Source organism: Lampetra planeri, chromosome 34 (assembly GCF_965212315.1).
Source record: "Lampetra planeri chromosome 34, kcLamPlan1.2.h2, whole genome shotgun sequence".
NCBI classification, from domain to species: Eukaryota; Metazoa; Chordata; class Hyperoartia; order Petromyzontiformes; family Petromyzontidae; genus Lampetra; species Lampetra planeri.
In genome coordinates this window covers 702516-724822 of record NC_136140.1, presented here as the reverse complement: position 1 = coordinate 724822, position 22307 = coordinate 702516, and the positions used below count along the sequence as shown (strand labels likewise).

At 54.1% G+C, this 22307-nt stretch overlaps 1 protein-coding gene across 3 annotated transcripts in view; it reads right to left on the bottom strand.

The window, feature by feature from the left end:
• Positions 1-1062: 1062 nt before the first annotated feature.
• Positions 1063-22307, bottom strand: part of LOC144730013 (FERM domain-containing protein 4A-like) — a 116629-nt gene continuing 95384 nt past the window's right edge. For 2 of the 3 annotated variants that reach the window (XM_078610455.1, XM_078610457.1), the window contains exons 13-23: positions 18544-18721; positions 17814-17958; positions 17214-17347; positions 16614-16736; positions 15858-16086; positions 15639-15695; positions 14483-14681; positions 12309-12401; positions 10776-11653; positions 9397-9517; positions 1063-7815 (exon numbers count right to left, since the gene is read on the bottom strand). In XM_078610455.1, coding sequence (XP_078466581.1) covers positions 7716-7815; positions 9397-9517; positions 10776-11653; positions 12309-12401; positions 14483-14681; positions 15639-15695; positions 15858-16086; positions 16614-16736; positions 17214-17347; positions 17814-17958; positions 18544-18721 — 2257 coding nt within the window. In that variant the 3' untranslated portion in view covers positions 1063-7715. Of the gene's footprint in view, positions 7816-8641; positions 8721-9396; positions 9518-10775; positions 11654-12308; positions 12402-14482; positions 14682-15638; positions 15696-15857; positions 16087-16613; positions 16737-17213; positions 17348-17813; positions 17959-18543; positions 18722-22307 lie in introns of all 3 variants that reach the window. The other variant, XM_078610456.1, reaches the window with a different exon arrangement.

The window sequence follows — 22307 nt, the reverse complement described above, 5'->3', positions numbered from 1 at the left end:
CAGCACCGCGTCACACAGCTCCGCTCTTGCGCAATGTCTCGACAGCAACCGCCGCATTCTCGAGGCCCAGGATGCTTTTGGGGAAAAACCCTGCAGGTGAGGTGGCTCTTGCCGGAGGGTTGCAAACTCATTCCTCCCTCTTGCCACTCCCAGAACATCCACTCACCCACCCACTCACCCACCCACTCACCCACCCACCCACTCACTCACCCAACCAGCCGAGTTGCTGACTCATGACAAACCGGTCCGGGCTGTCTCAGGGTAACAAGGGACAAGGGAGGTCCTCCTTCTGTAAATCGAGGATGTGGTGTTTTTTTCTTCTTCAAGTATTATTCAGGCATACAAGGATTGCTCAAGTACCCATTGTCTGGGAAGATTGCGATTTGGTGAGAGCGACCGAATCGATGACGTGAAGGTTGAGAGTTCAATTCACAATTGAGGGTTGATGATTCAACCTGTGCTGAATGAGCCCTTGATGGCAAGTCAACAATGGTCATTCTATGAAAAGACTGCCCCCCCCCCCCAACGGGAACGCCCGATTCTCACTGTATCAGAGATCACCGGTTCGACTCGATCTCCTGGCGCGGCAGTTGGAATAATGGACAGGTAAAAAGAGTGAGAAGAGTTCTGTACTGGCAAGTTGCGTGTGGTGGGATAAAGTGTGGGTACTCGGGCTCTTACAAGACGCATGGTCAGCGAGGAAGAGTAATCCAAGTGCACTCTAGAGGGTCTCTCTCGAGAGGAGGCCCTTCTGCCAGCAGTGGTGAGCGAGTAATTGCAGGGCTGCACCTTTAGCTTTTACCCGCTTCGGTCATCTGTAAAAAATACCCTGAGTATTTTGCATGTGGAAGATAGCTCGGCAAACTAATCGCCTAACTCCCCTCGATGTTCACGATGGCAAGCAGGTTGTTTGGCTTTTGCAAGCGGCTGCAGTAAGGAGGTCGCCATCCAGATCAATGTACAGGTGGGGGTCTGCCCATCTCGGTCCACTGAGCTGCGACAAGCCCTGCCGACGTGCATGACCACACGGAGGCAATTTGAGACATTGACATCAGCCACAACTGGTTATAAGTTCTATTTAATTTCAAAAACACTGTAAGTTCACGGCCAGCCAAAAATAGAAACACTTTACACTGTTGTCTTTACAAGAGTTTGTGCAAATAACATGCTTATAGACAATGTTAACATTGTACTGAGCTCTCAAGCCAGAATGTGACTAAGCAAAGCAACTACAGTATTGCAAGACTAAGACTACAAATTAACAACAAAAACAACATGTACAGAACTATATTACACAGCCATTTCAATATTGTTTGTTTGGAGACATCCAGGCCTGCATTTAGGATGAGTAATAAATACTGTTTATATAACCTCGGCAAATTATGAGTCCTTTCAATTTTGAGAAAAAGTCTATAGTTATGAAGCAAGCCCAAGTAGCTGGTGTTGCATTTTTTAATCAATCACTTTGTTGATTTGAGTTGGGATTAAGATCCGAAACATTTACGAGCTTGGAGTAAACGTGTTCAGAATGGGAAATGGGAGGGCTTAGCCCCAGATAGTTCATTCATCATTTTGTTTCAAACGGAGAACATTTCACAGTAAAATCTTCAGGCTCCAAAATTGTTGCCAAAAAAAAGTTACGGGAGACCTCACTCCCAGATGCTGACGTTTGCAATCGCTCGGCCACTGGCAAGCATATGTACAATATTCCTGGCCTATGATTGAGGCCTACTGCGTAAGGCACTAGCATTGAGCCACAGCCCAGTGGCCAGTTGCATAAAACAAACTACCAAATTTTTTTTTTACTAAGTTGGTGATTTCAAGTGGAAGAGAATCATTGTGGGTATCATTAGAGGAGTTAGTGATGGGAGGTGGTGGAACACGTTGAGGACACAGGAGGGCAGCCTGCTGAGACAGCGCTGGAGCTGATCAAGGCGTAGGCCATCTGCGGGTTGGGTTGCCACCTCTTATGAAGTAGTGTACTTACAAATCAGGACATTTCATGCGAAGAAAATCTCACAACACCAGAAGAGTGGACAGGTGCATGTGAGTGCGTCGTCATGAGCAGTGTATTATTATTATGCAACTGACAAAAACCAGGACCTTTAATTTCGCGGAGAGACTTGAAACACACTTTGCGAGACAACGAACTCAAAAAGTGGACGATCCTGGGAAAACCGGGACAGGTGGCAACCTAGTCTGCGTGATCTGGCGATCTCGGATGGCTTCAACGGCTTTGGCCACGACGGCCTCTTAGCCAGGGCGGTCACTGAGAGCGGTCCAAGGGCGAGCGACGATCACTTGTGGGTGTGATACGGGCAGCCACTGGCCCTGTGCACACATCGTTGGGGAAACGCGACCAAGAGCAAGAGGCTACAAAGTGTTGCACGTGAGCCACGGACGATGTGTAATACAATTTCTGCAGTGGCGGCGTGTGTAACACAAACCCCTCTGAAATCATCGCATCACAGCACTGTTACAAAGTCTTCCATGGGCACACACCGCTGACTTTGGTTGCAGACTGCCAGTCCCCCCCCACACAGATCTCCAACACACCGGGGCGAGGCACACCGGGAACGCCTCGCGGCGGCTTTACGATCACGGCCACCACAAGGAACGATGTCACTTTGAAAAAACTGTGAGTTCACCCACTCCTCGCCGATGTGGTTATTTTTGCATCCCAACACTTTTTTTTTACCAATAAATCACAAAAATGGATTTCGTGTTCCATTTATAAGATAATTGGTTAATAGGCTGCTCACTGTTGCATTTGCAGTCCACAAGGGCGTGTGTGCCATGCAGTGGCTTCACGTGCCGCGGGCTGGCAATGGACGCACCAAGCCCCTTCAGCTCCGTTACTTTTTAGGATGAACCAATCGAGTCACCCATCTGGTAACCACCTGTCAACATTTTCTCACACATTTTCATCAAAAATGTTTCATGACGGACGCCAGACAACAAGCATTTGACATTTGAGGTAGTGTCTACTTCCAGTTTGGTAAAAAAAAAAATCCTATTTATTTTCACTTCCTCGCGAAATAATTAAATTATGTAATGAACGCAAACTAATGGCGTGACAGTGAAAGCGGAAAGCCTTTCACAATTCCTCGTCGGTAAGCAGCTGTGCAAGCACACTACGGGACACGAGCAATATCCATAATAGGTCTCTTTGTGTGTACGCGATCGAACCCAAAACACACCACTGTTATGGACAGTTCCGTGAGCGAGCGGAGCTTCAGGAGGCTGCGATTTCAAACTTGAGCACCCACACAACACCGGAGGACTCCGGGAGCCATCCCCGACGACGAGAACCGACGCATTCCTGTGCGACTACGAACGCCGCGGATCAGCTGCGGCAACCTCGGAGGTACAAACGCCGGGTGGGACCTCTCATGGGACTCAGAATTTCTGACGACATCAGAAGCGGGGGAGAGAACCGCACGCAAATGTTTTGAGTCGCGTATTGCGACAACTGACAACAAAACGAGACATCTTCCAGGAAGACTGACAGATTTGTCAAGACTGCACCCCCTCCCCCCCACCCCCCTAAGAGACAGGCGAGTCCCCCCGTAGCAAACACAGTACACGAGGGTATTACCAAAGCGGGTTTTTACAGTTGTGTAAAACTGAGACACTATTGGTCACCCGTGTATTTAGTTCCCTTACTTGCAAGTAATCTCAAACTACCCCAACACGGATAATGAAACCCAAGTAATGCCGTCCTTGCGAGATCACCTTGGGGTTTTTTTTTACATCCAGCCCCGAATACATCCATAGGTTGAACAATGATCGTCTCCACCGCTCGACGGAAGTGGAATCTCATCATGCCACCAACAGGCCAAAGCGTCAATTCTATAAATGCCTCAAAAGTATGAAGTCTAAACCCGCCGGCACACAATGGCCTCCTTTCGTGAACAATGATGCCAAAAGGGACTCGATGTAATCCAACATGCGTCTCATTTGGTTCCCGGAGCGACAGGACGGCTGTCCCAGGGACTGACTCGTTGACGAGACACCGACTCGGCGGCGAGCACTGCGACCGCGCGGCTCCACAGCCACCCACAGCCACCCACAGCCACCCACAGCCACCCACAGCCACCCACAGCCACCCACAGCCACCCACAGCCACCCACAGCCACCCACAACCACCCACAGCCACCCACAGCCACCCACAGCCACCTACAGCCACCCACAGCCACCCACAGCCAAGGAAGCGCAGCACGGATATCGATCCATCCTCCTACGTATTATTATTATTCTTTTACTCCACACCGAATCCACGACTATGTTGCATTTTGCAGCAAAGTGTATTCATGGGATTATTCAATCCTGGAATGCCCTTGCAAATATATTTGCAATACGTTGTAAAACGGATTACACTGCAAATGTAAAATGTATTACAAAACATTACAGCCCACTGGACCATGACCGAGCCTTCTTTGGTCACGTCACGTTCTGTGGGTTACTGAAACATTACTTCCGTAAAACAGCCACAGGGATACATTAAAGAAATGTTATCTACTCCTCAAACGTAAAAACAACAAGTTCCAAGACATGCCTTCTACCCAACAAACACTGGCCCCCTCACTCTCTCTACCATTACTCAATTCTGACAGCACGATGGGAGGTTGCCCCCCTCTCTGTTGCTTGTACAGCCCTGTTGCAAACCTCCCCTTTCTATCTGACCTTCTGATGCTTTCTGCACTCTGAATCCAGACCTGCAACCAATCTCATCAACACTGCATGCAGTCAACTAGTTCGCTGTACGAACCCACCTATCGTCAATTGCCAATGTAGCGCAAAACCAGAGAATTCCCTGAACAAATCGTGGTGCAGTGCCCGTCGTCATTGTCCCTCCCAGGCCCGGAGTGGAAAGTCCACATGTCAATGCCGGGGGGTTCCTGGGACAATAGAATAGCGCCGAATTCAACAAGTGGCAAGGGGATGACTCGGCCCAGCGTCCATCGCTCAGTAACAAACAAAACACCTAGAAATCAGACCTCGGTGATGAATCTGGTGTCGTCTCTAATCAATCCGGTATCCTTTGACAAAGATAATGAGACTATCAGAGGGATTTTGGATGAATATGTAAAGGTGTACGAAATATAACGTTGCTTCTCCTATCAAATGCACCTCCTCCACACACCCACACATTTACAAAGCCACCTTTACCATCGGATTTGCAATAATCCCTGCTTTGTCCTCCGCAAACTACATTTCCTTACCCCCCCCCAACCAACACTTATGCAACTGTTTAAACCTCTTCGTGAATAGAATGTAAGCATGTTGGATTGACGAGAATGTAAACATGTTAGTTTACTTGTCACCACCGTTGGGACCGCCGGGCGGAGGCCACAAACTCGCCACCGCTCCAGGGAGCCGGTGGCGAGCCGAAAGCCGCGCTCCAACAACCCAGCATCTCGGTGGTGGTGGTGGCGGTGGTGGTGGTGGTGGTGCCAGGCTCGGTGCTCTCATTTAGGAGCGGCCTCTCCTCGAACCCCCTCGGACACCTCGGTCATTATTTATTTACTCGAGGAACAACCCGTGCACTGCTAGCGGACCCTTTGGTCGCACCTTCAACGTGACGGCAGCTGCCTTCAGGTCAGCCGATTCAGCTGTACGTCGAATCTGTGACCGACGAGAAAACCCAGTGCAACTGAAGCGCAAGTGCAGAACGACACGTAACCTGGCAACCAAGCCCAAATGCAGTTTCTCATCGGGGAGAATGTCGATTTAAATGCAACGGTGTAAATGCCACATTTGAAAATGGTAATTATTTTGCGTGCAATGCTAATTTAAAATAAGGCCTGAAAAACATGTTTGGTGGCAACACAAGGCATTTATTTTGAGGTTTTATTTAATATTTTCAATGTATGCTAGTTTCCACAAAGTATTACTGCCAATGACATCGAAACCTATTTTAAACAGTTTGAATTAACCTTTAACAGAATGCGTATTAGATGTATGCGTGTTTGTTATTACGTTCGCTGCTACGTTTCTTTTTTTTTTTCAAATGCTTTAACCCACGTGACTATCGATCGCTAACATCACCTCTGCCCAGTGGCCGGAGTCTTAGACACCCCCCCCCCTTCGCATCGCTCACTTCCCCTGTTCCGGACCTTGCCCGTGACCTTTCCTCTTCTGCTTGTGACCGACTCGCATGCCGTTCCAGGTGTCTCTCTCTGATCGTGCAATCCATCTTCCTCGCCCTTGCTGACAGAGTTAATGTTTTTTTCCACTTTGAAGAAAACTTTAAGTCCCTCATTTCGCTCGCCCATTGTTTGTCTGCGTTGCTACTGCTGCTGCTACTACTAGCAGCTTGAGGTGTTGCGTTCTTGTTGCCTGTGCTCAAACAGGATACACACAAACACACAAGACTCCCTGAACATATCGATTCAATGTCGCTGTCGAGTACTGGACCACTGCAAGGAATCCCAAAGCCCTGTTGCGAGTTTAATCCTCAGGCGGGCTTGTATATAACAGTTACGTAGCCAAACCCTAACCCTTGCACCATTCACACTAAATTGAACAAAATGAGAGCGTATTGATGAATTCCAGCCGGTCGATGGGGTGGTTAAGAGTTCTTGACTGAGAAATGGAATGTTACAAGTTACAATCCCGTACCTGGGGTTGGCTCGGCCCATCATCTTTCCGCGGTCATTAAAACAAGTACCACTTCACGGGACGCCAACAGTGCTTGTTCTATGGACGCACTGGCCCCCTGCCATAGGGATGTGGAATTTCCATCACTGGGACCGAGGGCCACCAACAAGGAACGCTGCCACCATGCTCACTCGAGCAGACTGACTTCTAACGTAAATATTTACAGGAAATAAAATAACGGGAGGGAAATTAAAGAGCGAGTGATTAAAATGTGGCGATGATCGATGTGTGCGTTTTCAAATTTCAGTTAAGTTTGGAAACCGCTTGTGCTTTTCATAACTAAGACTTCTTCTCAAGATTAAACGCAAGGGATCGTGAAGGGGCCTCGATTTGTAAAAGTAAAAAGAGTAAAAAATAATCTTAAATAAGGCAGGCAGGTGGCTGCTGGGTATGGCTTCGTGATGAGCTCAGTGTGGTCACAAACATAACATGACAAATGTTTCCATGTCAATGACACTCCAGTTTTTCTGCAATTTTTTTCCCCCATTCTGGTTCTCAGCCTTTAGCCGCAGAGCAAAGCTCAAATCAGCTCCTCGTCTCGACGTCAGGGAGAGAGAGAGACACGCAGCTGTGCCCTTGCAAACTTTTGAGATCCTTCAAGGCTCCATCTTGCCGACATCCACCGGACTTGCACCTCCTTCAGTTGAGTCGTCAAGCGAGTTGCTCGCTCCACGTCTGTGACGGATACTTCAAGGGGCGACCACTTTTTCTCAACTCAACACAAACTTTTTCTTTGGTTTTCTCTTCCCAATTGTGTTTTTTGCTGGTTTTGTGAGAGTCTGCCGAAGCCTGTGGAGTCGGACCCCGGGTCTTGGTGTCTCCGACACGGCCGTCGTGGGCCCTCCTGGAACCACCACCCCAACGGCCACCCCCTCCCTCCCTCTCGTAGTCCTTTTGAACGTTTCCTCTCGAGCCAAAAGCTCACGGCAGCTTGGAGGTGACGAACCGTTCGCGCGGCGGCCGTGGACAGGAACACCGCCGAGTTCGAAAGAGCACCAACGGCACTCGCTCCCCCCCCACCCCCCCTCGGGGAGTCCGGGGGTCATGTGGGGTCAAACGAGCGTTCCGGAATCCATGTCGATGTGCTTCGCGTAGCCCGGCTCCGGCCTCAAGTCGGATGATCTTTGGTACGACGACCGCTCAGGGTAGGACCTGGAAACACACGAGCAGTTGATTAATACGGTTTTAATGTATCGTTAACATTGTCTCAATTTGTTAAGATTTTCCATAGAAACACTGGATTACACCAAATCAGTGGTGTAAATTCTACATTTGTGTGGCAGGAACCAGTCTCTTCATGGGAAAACTACTATTTGCGTTCCACAAAGCGGGAAATATTTCCTTTTGTGACAATGTTATTTTTAGATGCACTGCAATAGCGCCCCCACGTGACGCTACTGGGGCATAACCGCTGTGGGTGGTGCTGCGTCACTGCGGCGCCAGGCTGGCAGCGTCCTCGGCGTGTGGATACCCTCGCCACGCTCCCCTCCAGCCTCGCTTCACAATTCCATTCACGCCGCGCGCAGCGAGCAGCCCCCGTACAGCCTCTACACTGATCCAGAGCCACGCTGCCCGCGCTGGTTATGGCCGCAGTGGTCAACAGGGAGGCGGCCGGCGACCCGGCGACATCGTGACCCTCGGCGCTGGGTGGGAGCCGCTGCACCACAGGGCTGTGTAGACGCCGTAATGGCGGGACTCCATCCTGTGGCAGGGTGCGAGGATTTGACGGGCTTCAACCGCCGCACCGATGCGTCACGATGCGGCAATATAGCCGCACCTCTTCTGCGAAGCGTTTTTAAGAACTCGTTTTTAAGAACTCGCTCTCCCGATGAGTTTTCGGGTTGTACGGCGCGTGGAGCGAAACGTCGGACGTCATGCCGAGCAACGCGCGGTACGACCCGACAGCGTATCGCAGGAGCCGCGGCGGCACAACCGAGGAAACCCCCCGAGTGGCGTTTTTATTTTATCTGCTGGTTACCTGCGGGGGGCACTAAGTCAGGTTGGCATTTGGCAGGGAGGGAGAAGCAGTAACGAGAGTTGAAACGACGTACATCACTCTGCGAGGACAGGGGGGAAAGACAAGGAGGAGAGAGGGGAAAGGGAGGTCGAGGTCAGACAGAGGAGATTGGAGGTGAACAGGAGAACAGCAGCGGCACTCGAGGCAGGCAGAGAGCAGGCCTTGTCGGGGTCGGCGGATCGTCAACATCACCAAGTTCTGTAAATTATCCAAACCAAGAGGATGCAAGGCGGTCAGAAGCTAGCAGTACAGCAAGTAGGTTCCTAACATAAGCGTGCCTGTGTGTGTATGTTTTTGTGGGGCGCGGTAGTGTAGCGGTTAGCGCACTACGCCACAAACCTGGCAACCCGAGGTCGATTCCCGCTCGTGGCCAACACAAGTGACGATTATCTTAACCGGTCCTGGGCCTCCTCCCCTAGATCGACTCAGCCTGAAATGAGTGCCTGGTACCATGTGGGAGACAAAGGTGGTGCCGGCCGGGCTTGGTGCTGGCCACCCTCCCCCTCGTGTGCCGTGCCGGCGTTCATAGGTGGTCACAAAAAGAACTTGCCCTAACAGTCTGTGAAATGCTATGTGGGGTGTCTTAGTTTTTTTGAGTATGTTGTTTAATGTTAAACACCGATGTGTCCGAGAAGATCTCAGGTCTCTGTTGCGCGGCACCAGCGACGGCGACAGTGGCGAGACACACGCACGCGACTAGCCCCCTGCCCCCGTACCGGACGTGCGCCGTCACCGTAGCGGATGTGGCCTCCTGCCTCCGGTCGGCAGCGTGCAGCACCGAGTCCCCGGTGCCCGGGGAGTAAACCATGGGCTCCCTTCTCCTGCCAACATCCAGGCCTGCGGCACACACACAGCACAGCCTCCTTGAAGCCCACGTACCGGCAGGGGGACTGGCTCACGGTTCTCAGTGGCTATCTGTTAGATCATGGCGCCGCACAGTAGCTGCTATGGTACTATATGACACCAAGGCAGCTGGTGCATAGGTTTTCACGGTTATGCCGTGGCCCTCTCGGACGCGTTTTAGGGTTGTACCACGGGAGCTGTTTGGCATGTCCAAACAGGCTGACTGTATACACCGCAGAGTGCGTTTGTGATGGGCGCTGTGGGCGACTGGGCCGAGACCAACTCGCGACACTCCACAGAGTATGGTTTAGCGTTTGTGCCACAGACCTGGATTCGAACACAGCTTAGTGGTCCAATACAGCCCCCCCTGCCCCCCGCCGAGAGAGATGCTGGCTCATGTCGCCGTCTTTTCCAACGTGTAACACTGGATGATTCACGGCAATCGTCACCCGCTCCCAAATTTGGCAGAACCGGAGACACGGTGAAGCTTTCCTGGGTAAACAGGCGCAATGCTAATAATGCATTTACACGAGAAATGTTACCTTGTACAGGCACGGGCGTTAGCAATACTTTGAGATTTTTGTCCAGGAAAGCCAAGCCGAGTTTTGCACGCTCTTAATCAGGAAGATCCTGATTTGGGAGGGTTTGGTCAATTCATTTTTCAATCCATTTCTGAATGTGGGATTTCCTGTAGAAACCCCACACAGACAAGGGGCTATCACTTGAGTGTCTGGACGCAGGTTGTCTTTGTACTCGCGATGCTGCCATCTGCTGGCCTCATGAGTAATTGTAATTGGCCATGAGACAAGAGTGGGTAATGAAGAATATCAGCCAAGCGGCCTCTTTAATAACCAATATTAAAATAACAATCCAGACCAGTGTTTCCCAGTGACAATGGCTTAAACACAGAAAACCTGGGCCAAGTTCAACTCTTTCTGATTGCGGCCCAATAAACTAACATGGATGGGTTGCACAAAACTAAGGCAGCACTGTGCTCAAAGGCACAGATAAAGCCCCAACACCTCCTTAAAAGGGGGCACCGACTCAAAACATCATACAGAATGCTGCATGATGTTTTTATGTCAACAGATTTCCTGCTGTTATGAGCAACAGTGACGGACGTGTCGAGGCCCCTAAACACATTCGGTAAATGACCCCCCTCCGCCCGCCCGGCTCCCCTTGCGCTACGCCACAAACGCCGCCACCGCCGCCACCGCCGCCAGCCCGGGTTGCAGCAACCGCGTGAACGAACCGTTGCATCGGTCCACGGTCTCCCGGCTCAGCTGCAGCTTCTGGCTGACGTAGAAGCACGTGGAACCGGCGCTCACTCGCCTCCCGTGCGTCGGCTCGGCGCGCAGGCTCTGGTAGAACTGGTTGCGCGCGATCGGCCGCCTCTCGTCATACCACATCTTCAGCCTCTCCTTGGCGATCTCGCGCTCCCGCGCGCCTCCCCCTTCCACGCCGACGTCGTCGTCGTCGGCCGGCACGGGCGTCCGGAGCCCGGAGACTCCCCCGGGCGCGGGCGCCGTGGCGCTCCTGCGCAGGCTGCCCTGCTGCCGCTCCCCGCCGAGCCCGGGGGGCGACGGAGCGGGCGCGGCGCGGCGAGAGCGGGGCCCCGGCGTGTGCGAGCCCCGCGGGCCCGCGCCGTGGCCGTACGACTCGGAGGCGGCGTTCGCGGCGGAGGTGGCGGCGGCGGATGACTGACGGTGGTCGCGCCCGCGCGGGTAGCGTCCCAGCGTCTGCGTGCAGCCGTCGGGCCATTCGGCCCAGCCGGCGTCCGAGCCGGAGCGGCTGGCCAACGAGCAGCGGCCGTCCGTCGCGGGCGAACTCGCCACGCCGCCGCCGCCGCCGCGGCCCAGGGGGCCCGCGCTGCCGCTGACGACGATGTCCGGGTGTGGCCGCAGCTGCGGTGACAGAGGATGGCGGTGTTGGTGGGGCTGCTGCTGCTGGTGGCGAGGAGCGGGGGCTGCGGTTCCTTGGCGCCTGCCGGCCCACGCTCGTTCGCGAGGGGCCGGCCATTCGGGGGTCGCGGCGGGGTCGGAACTGCCGGTCCGGCCGACGACGGCGAGCGGCCGAGAGAGGAGCTGGTGCGAGAAGGAGCGCGAGCGCACCGGGCTCGACTCCACCGAGCTGCGGGAAAACGGGGTTGGCGATCAATACCGTGGGGCAATGTTGGCGATCAATAATAGGGGGCAATCATGAAAGAATGAGACCTTTTCCACGGGCTTTGAACACTTTTATAAAACCTACCGAGTCACCATGTGCATTATACACATGGTGACTCGCTTTATGTTACGTCGTGTTACTGTTGTAGACTGAGCTCTGGTGGTTCTTGTATCCACTATTATCGAAGGATCAACAAAATACCAGACAAATCTGTCGATAACGTTCATACCAAGCACAGAATCTGAACGGTCTCTTTTGAGCAGTGGCGCAGAGGTTCGCGCACAGAGCTACGAAGCCGGCGACCCCGGTCCAATTCCTGCCCACAGCGAACACCGCTGGGCGAGTGGAAACTCGCTTGCCAATGACTACACAAAACGCCACATCTGAAGAAACTAGATTTTTTAATTAAAATTGGGCTCAACACCAGCCCTGGGAATGACAATTAACGTCCCGACTGTCGTGCCATGAGCAATTCTCTCCCTCCTGTGGCAGAGCGGGGTGGGGAGAGCGTTGCCTGCACTGCGTGCAACGCCGGGTCACTTGAGCGGAGTTGCTGTGCTACGGGCTCGCGGTAGCCCGGGTTGCCCCTGGGCGTTGGCAAGCAGGCGGCGGAGGGCACCTGAGGTGAGAACTCGATCCGGACGTGCGTGGCGTGGACGCCGGCGAGGGGGCGGTGTCGCGGTCCGGCCCAGGGTCCTTCCACTCGTCCGTGCTGCAGGGAACGGGGAGGGAAACGCGAGCGATGAGCGATCTCCTGCTGCTCAAATGAGCATCGAGGCATTGGTGCTCATCTTCTGTTACAGCCCTGAGCCAAAAGAATTTCACATTCCTATTATGACAGTATGATGTCTAACCATAGGAGCACCAGTGTTACCTTGACAACCAGGATTTGTTTTCCATAATGGCCCCTATTTAATGTTTATGATTATTTCATGTTTCCTAGAGTCACCACTGCTTCCCTGCAAGTGATTCTTCAATTTCAGGAACAAGTCACTGGAAACCAGGTCTAGGTGGGGCGGGGGGGGCACACGTTTTTTGCCGTCTGTGCCAACCAGAGTGCCCACTGGAAACGCAGAGTTCACGAGTGGCCAGGGCACGCCGCTGCCCTTCGCGGCGCCAGCCACGCTGGGTTCCCCTCTGTCGAGTCGAACGCGGGCAATGGGTCGATGTGCGCCACGTGGAAATCCGGTCACCGGGTTCATGGCGCAGTGCGCTTTCCACTACATCGATCCCCCGCGGAGCCTTTAGCAGGCTTTTGGGGCAAGTGCTGTTAGCGAGCACCTATTAAGGCCGGCACGGCACACGAGGGGGTGGGTGGCCAGAACCACGCCCGGCCGCCTTTGATTCGCTCGTGGTAATGTTTACACACCATACCAGGTACTCATTTGAGGCCGAGTCGACCTAGGGGAGGCCCAGGACCGGTTCAGATAATCTGGTTTGGCTAGTGAGCTAACCGCTCAACTACGGCTCCCACGCTCTCTCCTACGCCACTGCCCACACACACACACGTCGCTATAATAACTCAGACAGAATTGACTCCCTGAGGCTATGAATTGGCCAAGCTCCAACAACCCAGCCGGCGTGACTAATGCAGTGTGGTCAGACCAGACATGAGCACATGCCATCACACCGCCTCAATAAAGAAAGGTGCCCATTCATTACAAAAAGCCTGCTCACCTGAGAGCCCATAAATCAATTGCCCTTTAAGCAGGTGATGGCCCACCGTGTGTTCCATTAACTTGCAAGCCATGATTGCTGTTTATCTGGTTTCATGTTTACATCCATGATTCCCGCTACGACAATGGCATGCGATGACCTACTCTTGTGAATAACGTCACGTGGTCTTTAACGAGCACACTGCCGGGTGGCTGCAGTGGGAATCGAATCGTCTACCCGGTGTCAAATTATTTCAGTGGAAAGCACTCAGACCTCTAGGCTACGTAACCGTTCGTATTACAAGACTCACGTGTTTGATATACAAACACGCATGGATATGAACTATAAAGGTTTACACTCTATGCAAACATAAAGATCCCCTGTATGCATACATGCAACACACACACACACGCAAAGACACATTACGTAGGCATGAAACGACTCCACTCTTTCTGCCAATTCACAGAATCGTCATGATCACATTCACGAATCATTTTTGTATTTATCTTGTTTGCAATGTCAATGTTTAATCTCTCGTTTGTGCTTTCTCACCCATCCAATTGCTCTAAAGCAACATTAGCACGTAATTAGCCGACTCATTACAAGCCTACTATGTAGACTTACAGAGCGTCGGGAGGTATTGCCGTTGGCGAGCACCTATCAAAGCCAGCAAGGCCGAGCGGCGTGCGGGCAGCGGGACTCGATGTTCAGGGCAGGCGGCGAACGTCAGACAAAAGGTGACTGCCACTTTGCATAGAATGCAGACGGAGCTCTTCGTGTGGTCACTGATGTGGCTGCTGCAGCCCTTCCCAGCTCTCCTCACGGCGCGGTCGCCACCCCCCAACGCCCCTCCCCGCCTTTAACAGACTGTTGAGGCAAGTGCTGTTAGCGAGCACCTATGAAAGCCGGCACGGCACACGAGGGAGTGGGTAGCCAACACCACGTCCGGTCTCCTTCGTCTCCCCAGTGGCGATGTTTACACATTGAAATCGGGTTGCCGGGTTCGTAGCGTAGAGCGCTAACCGTTGCGCTACCCCTCCACCCGATGTATACACACGCGCACACACACGCCAACAGCAATATACACACGCACACACGAACATCACAACACAGAGAAGCCAAGTGCGTGCTGCTCACCTGGTGTGGCTGGCCCGAGACTGCGAGCGCGCGCGCGTCGAGCTGGGCCGCGCGCCCTTGCTCCTGCGCAGCGTCAGGGTGGAGAAGGCGTAGTGCAGGATCCCGTTGGGGGAGCCGTGCTGCCCCTTGCGGCCATCCTCCAGCAGGGACGGGGTGACCGCTCGCTCGGCGGGCACTGCAGATTTCACCGAAATGTCGTCTGTGGAAGAGCCACAGCGGACGGTTAAAACTACTAAAACTACAACTAAACTGTTGTTTATTTTAACAGGTAATGCCCACTGAGCGATGTAGTTATTTTTCAAAAGCGACCTGGTCACAAATGATAGCTCAACGAAGTGGCTTATCGTCTGGAAATGTACAGCAGCCAAATACCCTTAAACGCATGACGTTGATTCTAAGTGTGGAGGGAAAAACCGAAGGACCCGGAGAAAAATCCACACGACCATGGGGAGAGAGAGAGACACGCAAACGCCAAATATACAGCAGGCGTCAGGGTTGGGATCGAATCCACGACCTCCTGTATACCAGGCGAGGTAGTTAACATTTCACCGCCGTGGCGCCCGGTTTCGAGTCCTCCCCACGGGCTGCCGGGCGGGTCGGCGGGCTGCGCCCACGGGGCCATCTGGCCGGCGCCAGCGACAAAAGAGCTTCCGCCAAAACTCGCTCCCTCCCGACAACAACGTGAAACCGTTAGAACTGTGATCAAAGCAATTCTTCAGCTAGAGTTTGAAACGAGCAAAGTTTCTATTCCCTGCTCCCTGCTCCCGTGCCTACAGGAGAGGGAGTGTGCATCATCGTGCGTCCGTATTCCGTGGGGAAACAACTGAAGAGGAGCAACTTCACAACGTTGTTTTAACTACAATAGTTAGGAATGTAAATAATTACAAGATTGTAGACTCATAGCCAAGCTTTCTTCTAGACCAAGATTATCACGGGAGGCCTGTTGGCTGTGCAGTCTACTGTGCAAAAATATGCAGCATATTGTAACTTGTGGCTGTATAGACACATCGCTCATGAGAATGCTCAACGTGGGCTGCGATAATGGTGCAAAAATAATTCATTCCATTGCTTTACTAAGGGTCAGGAGGGCTGCAATGCGGTGCCACGGGCGCAGTGCAAGGCGCGTCGCTGGACGTAGCAACGTTGGGATACTGACCGTCGGCAGCTGGAAGTCCGTCCGAGATCGAGCTTTCTTCCGACAGAATCAGGTCATCTGCAACCGAGGAGGCACGAGGAAACAACGGCAGCCGTTTCAGAGCGAAGGTCGCAAGCGCCGCACTTCAAACCCCGCGCCAGATTCTCACAATTCCCGCCCGCGTTCCCAGCGCCTCGCAGGCACAATCGGTGGATGTCGCGCGGCGGGGCGAGCGGTCACCCGGCACGATGACGGAGGCTCTCTGTGTGGGCCTCCTCCCCGCCCGCTCGCGCAGCGCGTTGATCGCCGCCTCCTGGGCCTGCAGCTTAACGGCGGCCGCGGCGTAGTCGGCCTTGCGCCGCCTGCGCGTGGCGCGCTGCAGCCCCTCCTCCTTGGCCAGCTTCAGCGCCGCCTGCACGATCCCCTCCTGCACGGAGAACTCCGTCTCCAGCCGCTCCAGCTCGCTCTCCTGCCACCCCACGGTCGTTCGCACGGTCGGTCGCGGTCACTTACACGGTCGACCGTAGCCACATCACGGACATCCGCGGTCGTCGGACAGACAGCTACAGTCGTTCACAAGGTCAACCAAAGTCATTCACCAGAAAGTAGCAGTCATGCATTTGACAGCCATAGCTCTTCATTCACCACACAGCCGCCTCGATTGGCCTCGCAGCAATAATTACCCATCAGCCACAGTCATTCACCTGAGAGCCGCTCCCCCCGCGCTCCCCCCGCGCTCCCCCCGCGCTCCCCCCGCGCTCCCCCCGCGCTCCCCCCGCGCTCCCCCCGCGCTCCCCCCGCGCTCCCCCCGCGCTCCCCCCGCGCTCCCCCCGCGCTCCCCCCGCGCTCCCCCCGCGCTCCCCCCGCGCTCCCCCCCGCGCTCCCCCCGCGCTCCCCCCGCGCTCCCCCCGCGCTCCCCCCGCGCTCCCCCCGCGCTCCCCCCCGCGCTCCCCCCACGCTCCCCCCACGCTCCCCCCACGCTCCCCCCACGCTCACCAGGCCCTTGGGCCGGATCTTGGTCTCGTCGAGGCGGAAGGTGGCTCCGACGCGGCGCCGCACGCGTGGCAGCGTCTCCCCGCCCTGCAGGGGGAACTCCGCAGGCAGCTTCCCCGTCAGCTCCTGCGGGCGGGCGGTGGCACGCTCCGTGTGAACTGGGTTGGCGAGTACCGCTCACCTGCGTTCGTGTTGATTTACCCCTGCGTGTGCGCGTATGCGTGTGCGCGTGTGCGCGTGCTTGAGCGGGTGCGATGTTCGGTGTGTGTGAATGCGCGCCGTTCAAGTCACACATTTTAAACATTTGTCCGCGCGTCACGACGCGTTTGCCACGGCGCTTATCAATCGACAACCCCGGCCACTCCTTGCGAACCAACGAGACGTCCCATCGCAAACGATTTTCCAATCAATCGCAAATCATATTGAGGGGGGCGGTGACTTTTAAGAAGCCCGCTAAGACAGGGGGAAGACTGTCACGGCTCCAACTCAGCCCGGGCCTGACACGCCAGAGGGCGAGCATGGAAACGTAGAGACTTGACGAAGGGAGGATTGGCGGGGAGGACGGCGGCGGCGTGGGACGGAAGCCGGGACGGTGGAACTCACGGCCTCGCGCAGGCAGATCTTGCGCAGCTCCTGCAGCTGCTCCTGCAGCTGCTCCTGCAGCTCGCTCTGCTTGCTGCGCAGCGACGTCAGCATCTCGCGCGCCGCCGCATCGTTCGCCTCCGTGTCCACCGAGTCTGCGGTCGCAACGGCGGCAGCGGCAGCAACAACAACAGAAGCGGCAGTGGCGCTATCGTTACCGCTGGTGTTGATTTCGTCCATTTGTATTCAATTATCGTGCTGATGGCAACGAATAGTTGGGGTTGCACTGCCGGACTGCTGTGGCTCATGCCTGTTATTTTCCATTAAGGAGATGTGCAAGTTGGCGTTCCGATGCGGTTCATGGTTGTACCATTGTCTTCGAGGAGGAATGTCGAAGCCAGGTGGTGTGATGTTTGCATACTCATGAACTTCGTATTCATATATTCGTCCATTTATGAATATGTGAGGGGGGAGAGCACGAGGGGGGAGAGCGCGAGGGGGGAAAGCGCGAGGAGGGAGAGCGTGAGGGGGGAAAGCATGATGGGGGGAGAGCGTGATGGGGGAGAGCGTGAGGGGGGAGAGCGTGAGGGGGGAGAGCGTGATGGGGGCGAGGGGGGAGACCTGTGGAGTAGAGGCTGCTGGAGCTGGGCCGGCTGTTCAGCAGGTTCTTGCTGCCGACGCTGGTGAGCCGAGCGGCACGCACGGAGCCGGCGTCGTCCAGGTCGGACATCATCTCCCCGAGGCTCCGAGCTGCAGCAATCTTGGCCTGGTGCGGAGCGGTGGTGGAGCGGTTAGCGCGCTGCGCTACGAACCTGGCGATCTGAGTTCGATTTCCGCTCACGGCCATAACGGGTGACGGTCATAATCGTCACTGGTTTATATTCGTCACCAGATAATTATCTGAACTGGTCCGGGGCCTCCCCTAGGTCGACTCAACCTCAAATGAGTACTTGATGCGGTGTATAAACATCGCTTGGTGTAAAATTTTCCTCGCAAGGCCACAAGCCCTAGGAGGCAGTATGGGGTAAGCAACTTGGATATTCGTAACATAAAATTGCAGGAAAACAATGGGGACAATAATAGGTTGCAATGAGGTTGCACTGCGCAAGGTTTAGGACAGCAGGTAACCCACAGCAGCCAGATGGTGGTGACCTACAGCCATACGGCAACGACGATGATGATGATGAGACTCCTCAAGGAAGATGTCAACTGTGCGAGAAAGAATCAAGCAATGTGGCCAGCTGAGAAGACCAATGTCCCAGGCCATGACGACCTCTTTACCGTCGTAGAAGACTTAGGATTCCAGAAGAGGACCGGCGTTGTGCCGTAGCGCCCCGCACGTCCGACTCACCATGCTCTGCTTCCTGTCCAGGTAGAATTGGTGCTGGCTGATGGCCATGGCCCAGATGCACTTGATCAGAGACGTCGATCCATACCACGTGTGCACCACCACGCCCGCCCCTCCTCCCCCTCCGCCTCCGCCTCCTACACCGCCCGGTCCAAACGATCGACGGCTCACGACGCACTGCCTGCGGAGCGCACGACAAGGGGCCCCAGGACACGCGGCTCAATCCCTGCGCCGCACCACGGGGGCGCTGCCACCGTCGGGCGGCCCGTGCCGACGGCGGCCACCGCCGCAAGCCGAGGTCCGGCGAGGGCGGCCAACGGCATGGCAGCGTCCAGGGCAAAGCGCTCGACTCGCGGTCGCGAGGACCCCCGCCCCGAGACCGACCTCGGAAACTCGTCGCTCCGTCGACAATTAGAATCAATAGGTGCCGCTTGCGGACAGTCGACGGCGATCGGAGGTCTTTGGATAAACTGGGCCTCGTCACGGGAATATCCAATTTCTACCGCTGGCTCAGCACACAAAGCGGTACCTAGTTTATCGAGAGTAGAGGGATGGTGGGTTCATCCAACCGTATGTACGTATTACATTTTGGATTGTCTATATATCAATAGATATGACAAGCTAAACATGATTTGAATGTGGTATGCCTGAAGCAAATGACCTATTTAAACAGATGCAAAAAAGTAAGAACAAGCAGACACACAAAGGCAGAATGCAAGATGCATGTTAACATTTAAAGCATTGTTGCCAAGTTTTAGACGCATTTGTGCAATAAGCTCGGTAGAACTCTCTTCTTTCATTTTCCTCTCATATTTGTGCAATGTTGCTATTTTGTTGAATGTAGAAAACCATAAAGTAAGAGTTCTATAGAAGAATGCTGAAAGAGGCTGATGGATGTTAACCGTGGCCCGGACTCAAACTCAGGACATCAGGTTCACAGCGCAGTGCGGTAACCACAGTGCCACAGCTCCCCCCATAAGCACATTCTAAAGAAGAAGATCCCCCGTGTAGCCTTCAACAGGCTATTGGGGCAAGTGTTGTTAGCGAATAGCACCTATGAAGGCCGGCACGGCACACAATGGAGTGGGTGGCCATCACCACGCCTGGCCACCTTCGTCTCCCCAGGCCGAATCGACCAAGAAGATGCCCAGGACCGGTTCAGATCACCATCACCGGTGTTGGCCGTGAGCGGGAATCGAACTCGGGGGGTTGCCAGGTTCGTAGCACAGCATGCTAACCGCTACACTACCGCTCCCCAGACAAAAACAAACAAAGATCCCCCATATAGCCTTAACGGACTGTCTGGGCAAGTGCTGTTAGCAAGCACCTATGATGTACAAACAACACTCGCACGACTGCTGGGCTACGCGTCTCCAGCCGCCCACATGGTCGCACCGTGTCCCATAAACCCTCACGCGCTCACGGGGTTCACCGCGGAAACCGGCGTGCGGTGGATGAGCAGGTTCATCTGCTCGCGCACAATGGCAACGTTCCTTCAGCTCGGGGAGCGCCGACGTCCAATTGTTTGCACGCCGTGTACACAACTGGACGAAATGGTTGCGCGAAAGACTGATTCCACTGCACGCGCATCAACCCACCGTCACCATCGCCGTCTAGCTGTTCTGCACAATGGTCGTTGGGTGCCGGTGATGCAGGTAGTCATCTGGGCTAAATCCCCGGCCACGCACTCGCGCTGTCTGTAAACTGGGCCGGGGCCTGTCGACTAACAACTGGGGCCGGGTGTAAATAAATCAAGCGCTGGGGAGACAAAGGTGGGAAGGGTGTGGTGCTAGCCACACGACCTCCCTTGCCCCAGCGGTCTATACGGCTAGACGGGAGCTCTTTGTTTTTTACATACAGTCAGAATCTTGATTTGAAGCTTTCGTGACTGCAGGAATCCATACTCTTTGGTTCTTTCGGTAAACTCACGTAGATAGAAAAAAAAATAATATATCATATGACATGATATATTTTATTTTATTATTCTACCTACGTGACTTTACCAGAAAGAACCAAAGAGTACCAGTCAGAATGTTAAGCAAACTGATTAACCCACCATAGCTTGAATGTTGATACAGATCATACACTAGTTGCATACATTGAACAATGTGTCGCAGTGTTTTATTGGTTTTTATTATGGATGGAACAAGCGCCCTGCGAGTCAGACGGTTCATTGTGAGCGAAGCCAGAGAGAGCACTGACACGACTCAAATCAATGGGGTTCTAGGTAGTGAGCCGTATGTCAATATTATTGTTCCATCACTCTCAAACACATTTAGAAATACTTAGTAAATTCTGCCCGATGGCTAGACAGGGGGTTGGAATTTTTATATAGTCATCGTCTATTACGATACACTTTTTAACGTGGATAGATTGGCCCTGCCCAAGGAATGAGGAACTTCCACCACTGGCCCTGGGCCACCAATGATGAGCAATGCACCTCGCTTGTTTACCGCAGGAGACGTTCAAGATATTTTTCAAAGGAACATTAAATGTAAAATTCTACAACTTAACTTGACGTTTTGTTTTTTAATCGGGTGGAAGGCTTCGTCTGACTGGGCATGAATGTCAGTATTTATTTTACGGCTGAGAACTGTCTGAGGTGTATTTAACTGGGAATTGGCTGTAGAAACTCCGCAATCAAAGAGGGAATGAATTAATGTGATGTTTCCCCTGATAACATTGGCTCGACATCAAGGCAGAAGGCCCAATACGATAAAAAAAACACAACAGCAGCTCAGCGCGGACATCACGAACAAGCCGCTGTCGTAGCAGGATTTGTCATCTCTACGGGACCTTTTTTGCCGGTATTAAGATTATAAAGAAGAAAAGGCTTTCACCCTTTCTGGCAATAATACAGGAGGTGTTAAGATGGTTAACACCAAAGACACGCATCTATTACAAGGTCTGCATTCACCACACACTTGTGGTACAACAAGCAAACAAATATGCATTCATCATGCATGGATTGTCCTTGAAACGGATGAGCCCCTACACGACGCTCGGCTCAAGCGGCCTCCAGAAGGCAGCGCGCGTTTGTCCTCGCCGTGACACCGGGAGCGGGCGAATGTTGCCCCGCCGGCGCATTTTGTTTTGGGGCGGGAAGACACAACACCGCTCGCGCCTCGACAGCGCGGAGCGCAGACGCGGCAGCTCGGCCGCCGTCTCGCAGCGTACGTTTCTGTAAATATCGCCCGGAGCCCCTCCACCTCCTCCGCCGCTACGAGCGCGGGAGGGGGGCTTCTCGGCGGCCGCGCGGGTTGGAGGCACGCGGCTATCGGTGGGAAAATCTCCTCGCGCGTGGCCGGGCCAAGCCGCAATCGCCCATCTCTGTGAACGCGACACCCCCCCCCCCCCCCCCGTCTATCTGCTCGCCCCGTTGTCAAACGCGCCGCCGCCTTGCTGCGCTCGCCGCGAGCCACAACGTCGGCATTATTTGTCGAGGGGATGACTTTTTCCCGTAAAACTGGGCCCGCTAAGTGGGTGCCAACCCGATCTCGATTTGCCTCGCTAGCTACGGCGTGCGTGCGTTGCTAAGGGTGGGCGCGCGCTGCCGCCGTGCCGTGACGGTCGGAGCGTCGGACTTGCGGTCCAGAGGTCGTCGCTTCGATCTCCCGGCGTAGCCGTCGCTGACAGAGTAATGGGCCAACTGAAAAGGGGCTCTGCGGCTACTTTGTTTCTCTCATCACGGGGGAGTCGGGATGTAATCTCGGTACGCTGTGAACCATCTGTTTTAAAAGGTCTAGAGTTTGTCTCGCCGATTTGAA